General features: G+C 44.8%; 1 protein-coding gene across 1 annotated transcript in view; it reads right to left on the bottom strand.

The window, feature by feature from the left end:
- Positions 1 to 604: 604 nt before the first annotated feature.
- Snx6 (sorting nexin 6) overlaps positions 605 to 7,093 on the bottom strand; it is a 41,245-nt gene continuing 34,756 nt past the window's right edge. The window contains exons 12-14 of the mRNA XM_021178804.2: positions 5,933 to 6,092; positions 5,774 to 5,859; positions 605 to 1,319 (exon numbers count right to left, since the gene is read on the bottom strand). Of these exons, the coding sequence (XP_021034463.1) occupies positions 1,266 to 1,319; positions 5,774 to 5,859; positions 5,933 to 6,092 (300 nt within the window). The 3' untranslated portion in view covers positions 605 to 1,265. The remainder of the gene's footprint in view (positions 1,320 to 5,773; positions 5,860 to 5,932; positions 6,093 to 7,093) is intronic.

A 7,093-nucleotide genomic window follows, 5' to 3' on the forward strand; every position in this document is an offset into this window, starting at 1 on the left:
GGGTCGCTGTGCGCTGAGAGAGGCTGGGTCTGGGTCTTGGGTAGACCCTGACCCGAATCGTCAGGGTGGTTTGGAGAAATGTAAACAAACTAGGAATCCGTTCCAGGGTGACCGGCTAAACTCCCTGTGGTTTCCAAATAGGAGAGGAGTAAGAAAAATATGAGAAGTCCATCATCCAAGTCCAGTTTACACTGGGGGCACAGGAAGCAGTCTGGGCCAGTCAGAAAGACCGGGCGTAGGTGACACAGACGCAGGGACTCTTCATCCTGTCTGCACCCCACCTTTCGTCCTGGGGATCGCGCCCCTCCCTCCTCCTAGCAGACATCTTTTCCTCTATACCACTCACTAGACAGCCATGGTAGCCACCAAATGGCTCGGCTGACCAATGTCTCCCGGTTATCTGCTGAGATAGACAGGGAATCCAGGGAATTGTAGACGAGAATCTAGGGAACCATGATACTCCTGCATTTTGAATCAGTGCACCCAGAAGGTCACTCTATGTGAGGTAAAGCATTCAGTGAACCTGGTTTGGCCATTTCAAACGGGGGGTGGGGGTGGTGGGGGGGGGGGGGAGGGGAGAATGAAAGAAAAAAAAGATAAAGACTTTTACTGTAAAGCATAATGCCGGAGTAGATTTATTATCGCTACCCCGAATTCCAGAGCCATACAAGGAGCACGGAGTCAAAACGCCGCTGCTGTCTCTGGGCGTTTACAATATTGGTTTAGTCCACAAGTTTAAGGCAAACATACTAACGCATCTGCTTTTCTTCAGAGATCATACTTATAAAGCTTACATAAAGTCTGACCCGAAACTTCTACGTTCATTAACTCAAAGTAAGTTTCGTTAAGACGCTTTACACAGATACATGAAAGAACTAAGGGAACAGGATGCTTAAAAAATATTCAGAAAGGCAACCTTTATCTTGTGTGAACAGAGTACTTTGAGAGTGTTAAAACAGGACAAGCGATTCTAAATAAGGCCTGCAGCCACAGAACCGCCCCATAGAAAATAAACACAGTAAGACAGGCTTCTCAAAGAAAAGAGAGGGTTGAACTTTGGGCTTCTTGGAAGGTGGAGTGCGAGGTGGCAGGCCGCTGCCATGCAGCCGGTGAGCCCTGCTGCTCCACTGTCTCTCAGAAGAAGAGCCGATGCACTGTGCCCGCTGTCTCTGTTGTTCCCAGTGAGCTTAGATGCCGGAGGGAGGTCGTCAGGAAAACAAACTGGATTTGAAGGCAGCCCTTTTTGACAGAAGGCGGAGTGAAGCCTATGTGTCTCCATTTAAAACCGCAAGGCAGTTCTGCAGGAGCTGGAGGTTGCCCTGGTAAGGAGGAAACAGGTATGTCAGTCCTAAAAGCTTCAAAGAGTTGTTTGTAAATATTGTTTTTATTACTATTTGATGTATATGGGTGTTTTTTGCCTGCATGTTTGTCAGGAGCCACACACAAGCAAGCAAGAAAGCAAGCATAAGAGAAAAATTGTACTCTAATGTCACAATTAAAACAAAGTACCAACCTGTTAAGTAAATAAGTTTCTACCTAGATGAGAATGGATGGTTTAGATTGTTCTACTTAAAAAAAAAATTCATTTTTAAAAAAATATATTTTATTTCACATCTGAGACAAAGCTTTTATGGTGTATACCAGGCTGGCCTTGCACTAATGATTCCCCTATCTCAGGCTCCAGAGTGCTGGGATCGCAGGTGTGAGCCACAAAGGCTTAGTTTAAAGATTCACTTTTATTGTATGTGCTTGAATGCTTTGCCTGTGTGCCTGGCACCCCTCAGTCTGAAGTGGGCATCAGCCCCTCCAGAACTGGAATTATCACTTTAAGTCACCGTGGGTGCTGGGACTGAAGAACCTGGGTCCTCTGCAAGAGCAGAGCAGCCAATGCTCTCAGCAGCCAACCATCTTTCCACACCCTTGACATGTTTTTGGCAAGGGTAAAATGAGGCTTTTTTTTTTTTTTTGGTTTTTCAAGACAGGGTTTCTCTGTGTAGCCCTGGCTGTCCTGGAACTCAGAAATCTGCCTGCCTCTGCCTCCCAAGTGCTGGGATTAAAGGCGTGTGCCACCACTGCCCAGCTGTAAAATAAGACTTTTGAGTCCAAGGTAAACTAGTGAAATTGATTTCTGAATTGTGTAATAGCATTAAACTAATATTCAAAAACAAAAAATAACTGCTTGTGGACGTTGTACATCGTGGTGCGCACTAGGCTCCGCACCACGATGTACAACGTCCACAGACAGGATTTCTCTGTGTAGCCCTGGCTGTCCTGGAACTCACTCTGTAGACCAGGCTGGCCTCAAACTCAGAAATCCGCCTGCCTCTGCCTCCACCTGGTGGTGAGACACATCTTTAATCCCAGCACTTGGGACATAGAGGCAGGTAGATGGATCTATGGAAGTTCTAGTATAGCCAAGACTACAGAGATCCGGTTTAAACTCCCCACAACCACTGTGGTGGTTTGAGTAGGCTCATATTTAAATACTTAGGGAGTGACATTAGGAGGTGTGCCTTGTTAGAGGAACTGTGTCAAGGAGGCGGTTGGGGGGTGGGGTGGCTTTGGGGTTTCAAATGCCCAAGCCAGACCCAGGCTTTCTTTGCTGTGGATCAGGATGTGAAGGTCTCAGACTGTTCTAGCTACTGCCTGCATGCTTCCACGCTCCCTACCATGATAATAATGGACCACCCTCTGAAATTATAAGCCAGTCCCCGTTTAAATGCTTTCTTTTATAACAGGTTCTTTGAGTTGGATGGTGGTGATGCCTCTAATCTCAGCCCTCAGGAGGCAGAGGCAGAGGCTGGTGGATCTCTGTGAGTTCCAGGCCAGCCTAGCCTACACAGAAAAATCCTGTCTCAAAAATCAAAAAGAAAAAAAAAAAGAGTTGCCGCGGTTATGGTGTCTCTTCACAGATTTAGAACAGTGACTAAGACACAACACTGTGCTACAGGAAGAACTTTCCATTGCAGGCAGTAACCCTAGCTCCTGGGGGCCTGAGGCAGGAGGCTGTCAGTTTGAGACCGTGCTAGACTACATAAGAAAACCCTGCCATTTTAAACTTGAGGTACAGTGAATAGAGGAGCAGACAAACAGGTAAAGGCATTTGCTTCACAAGCCTGGTGACCTAAGCTGAGTCCCTGAAACCCAAGTAAAAAGCTAAGTCTAGTGGACCATCTGCAATCCCAGATGGTTGTTAGCTAGAGTTTGTACTTCTTGTGAAGAAACACCGTGACCATGGGAACTCCTGTAGAGGACAACAGGTAAGTTGGGGGTGGTGCACAGGGTCAGCTATGCAGCCCATTATCATCATGGTGGGAAGCAGGGCAGCTTGGAGGCAGACATGGTGCTGAGAGGTCTGCCTGCTGCCTCTGGATCAGTAGGGAGGGAGGGAGAGAGGGAGGGAAAGAGGGAGAGAGGGAGAGAGGGAGAGAGGGAGGGAAGGAGAAAGGGAGGGAGGGAAGGAAAAAGGGAGGGAGGGAGGAGCGAGGGAAGGAGAGAGAGAGAGAGACAGAGACACTGACTGACTCTGAGACTCTAGCACATTCTGGTAATCCTAGAACTCAGGACAGAAATATTGCCATGAGTTTAAACTGAGCCTGAATTTACAGAGTAAGTTTTGGAAGATGTTAGTCTTAAATTAAAAAGAGAGAGAAAGAGAAAGAGAATCAACATTTAAAGATGGGGTGTAGCTCAGTGGTAGAATACTTGCCTAGCATATGCAAAGTCCTGGATTTGATCGGCATCACAGAGAAGAAAAATGAAAATCAACATCCCGAAGCCAGCATAATAGCAGTTTCGAGCAAGAACCATTCATGGATTAAACAAAAATCTCAGATTTACTTTATGTATATGAGCTTTTGTATGCCTGTATGTATGCATGTATGTATGCATGTATGTACACTCCATGCATGCCTGGTTCCTGTAGAGGACCTGTTATTCCCTAGAACTGGAGTTACAAACCACATGTGAGTGCTGGGGGTGAAACCCATCCCCATCCCCTCTAAAAAAACTTAGCTCTTAGCCTGATGAGCTCTTTCTCCATCACACACTGATGGGTTTTAAAACATAAGGATATGGGGCTGGAGAGATGGATGCTCAATGGTTAAAAAGCACTGCCTGTTTTTCCAGAGAGCCTGGGTTTAATTTCCAGTATGGCAGTTCACGACTGTCTCTAACTCCAGTTCCAGGGGATCCAACACCCTCACAGATATACACGCAGGCAATGAAATAAAAATAATTTTAAAAAATTATCTTGCTGAGTGGTGGTGGCACATCTTTAATCCCATTGCTCTGGAGGTAGAGACAGGTGGATCTCTGTGAGTTCAAAGTCAGCCTGTTCTATAAAGCAAGTTCCAGAAGAGCCAAGGCTATACAAAATCCCTGTCTCAAGAGAAAAAACAAAAAATGAAAAAATCTTCCATGCTCTATTAGGACTTTATTTCTTTTTATGCTTATCATAGAATAATAGCCTATGTATTAATATGCTACAATTCATCCATTCACCCACTAGATAGAATATTGATTGCTTTCATTTTTTTTTCTGAGACATATCTTTTTTAAAAAGATATGTTTTTATTTGTATGTGTATCCCACATATACTCAGGTGTTTATGGAGGCCACAAAAGGATGTTCTCTCTCCTGAACATGGAGCTAGGATGGTTATGAGCCACCTGACTCGGGTGCTGCTTGTAACTGCTGTGGCATCTCTCCAGCACCAAAGATGTAACCCAGGCTAGCCTTGAACTTGTGACCCTACCTCTGCCTCTTCCAGTGTATCCTACAGGTATACATTACCACTACTGGCAAACACCAGTTTGTGTGTGTGTCTCAGCATGTGGGTAGGTTAAAGTACAACGTCCCAAGTAGAGGTTGAGGCAGGAAGATCACTGAGTTTAAGGCCAGCCTGGTCTACCTAGTGAGCTCTAACCAAGCCTGTAGAGTTAAGAAGCTGCCTCAACAATAACAATAACAACAACAACGACAACAACAACAACAGACAGACAGACAGACAGACAACCTTATTCCCATGCTGTCAGCACGGGAATGTAGCTCAGTGACAGAATGCTGGCTGGGAATCCTACTTTTCCTAGGTAGTTTTAGTACTGAAAACAACAAAACCCCAATAAGGACCGATGAGAGGGCTAATTAAGCCTCAGTTTATCTGGATAAACCCTCAGCTTATCTGGAAACTTATACAAAGGAGAAGCAAACCCAAGAGGTGTCCTTTGACTTCCACACATACATACATGCAAACATGTGCACACACACACAAAAGTGTAAAAGAAAACATTCAAATAATCCAAGGGCAATTGTGCCAATCTCCTGTAGGAGGTTGATCAAAGGATTAGTTATTTTATAACTATTTTATAACTGATTCAATTTAAAATTACATGATTAAATAGTCTTTTAAGATTTATTGAGCCGGGCGTGGTGGTGCACACCTTTAATCCCAGCACTCGGGAGGCAAAGGCAGGCGGATTTCTGAGTTCGAGCCAGCCTGGTCTACAAAGTGAGTTCCAGGACAGCCAAGGCTATACAGAGAAACCCTGTCTCGAAAAACCAAAAAAAAAAAGATTTATTTATTTTATGTATGTGAGTGCACTGTCACTGTCTTCAGACACACCAGAAGAGGGCATCAGATCCCATTATAGATGGTTGTGAGCCACCATGTGGTTGCTGGGACTTGAACTCAGGACCTCTGGAAGAACAGCCAGTGCTCTTAACCACTAAGCCATCTCTCCAGCCCCCATGATTAAATATTTAATGACACTACCTTTGCATGCTTCAGTTCTAGTTCTGCAAGTTCCACTAAGTTTTTTCTGAACGCAGCAACTCTTCTTGTCTTAAAATCTATCAGTTCTGCAAACAAAAATAAAACAATTAGAACGGCCACCATAAAGCATGTGCCGAGCCCAAAGGAGGTCTTCAGTACCTTGTTTTGCAGATTCAGATATTTTTTCAAACTTCTGACAGCACAACTGTTGGGAAGTTTCAGCCTGTAGAACATCTTTGTTTTTCGCTCTCGCCTTGTCCAGTGCTTTATTGGCATTTTCATAGTCCACCAGCGACCTAGACCTTCTATAGAGGAGGTCCTGCAAGACAGAACATTCACAGTGTGTGCTGAGCCCTTAACACAGTTAGATGCAACACCATCAGCAGCAGCAGGGACACTTACACACAGGGAACTTCTTCTTCTTTTTTAAAAGATTTATTTATTATTATATCTAAGTACACTGTAGCTGTCTTCAGATGCATCAGAAGAGGGTGCCAGATCTCATTACAGGTGGTTGTGAGCCACCATGTGGTTGCTGGGATTTGAACTCAGGACCATCGGAAGAGCAGTCAGTGCTCTTAACTGCTAAGCCATCTCACCGGCCCACACGGGGAACTTCTAGATACTTTGTTTTGGGCTTGAGCCAGGGCTCACGCTTAATCACTAATTATGCTCCCAGCCCCTAAATGTTTTTAATAAACAATAGTTTAATTGAAATAGAATTCACATACTTTACAACTCACCCATGTAAAATATATAGCTCATGGCTTATACTATGTGCACAGAGCTGACTATCTGAACCAATTTTAGATACTATTTACCATTCAATAAGAAAACCCACTCACTATTAATTTTTGGTCTCCATGATTTTACTTATTCTGGACAGGGTCCCAAGTAGTCCAGGATGGCTGCAAACTCACTACAAACTGAAGATGACTTAGAACTCCTGATCTCTCTCCAGTCTCCACTTCCCTAGGGCTAGGACTACAGGCATGCCAACAGTAGACCCGATTTAGCACCCCACCCAAACCCCCGCTTCTTTCTGTGAGACAGAATGTTTCACTACGTAACCCTAGCTGGCCTGGCATTCAAAGAGATACAGCTGCCTCTGCCTTCCCAGTGCTGGGATTAAAGGCAAGGGCTACCATACCTAGCTCATTTCTTCCTTTCCACAATGTTTATTAAAAGGTAAATGCTGATCCTCAGATGGGCTTAGAAAATACTGAGCTGGGTGTGATTTGTGACTTTAATCTGAGGCAGCAAAGGCAGGCAGAGCTCTGTGAGCTGGAGGCCAGCCAAGGCCTTACGGTGAGACCACTG

The sequence above is a fragment of the Mus caroli genome, chromosome 12 (assembly GCF_900094665.2).
Source record: "Mus caroli chromosome 12, CAROLI_EIJ_v1.1, whole genome shotgun sequence".
Classification (NCBI taxonomy): Eukaryota; Metazoa; Chordata; class Mammalia; order Rodentia; family Muridae; genus Mus; species Mus caroli.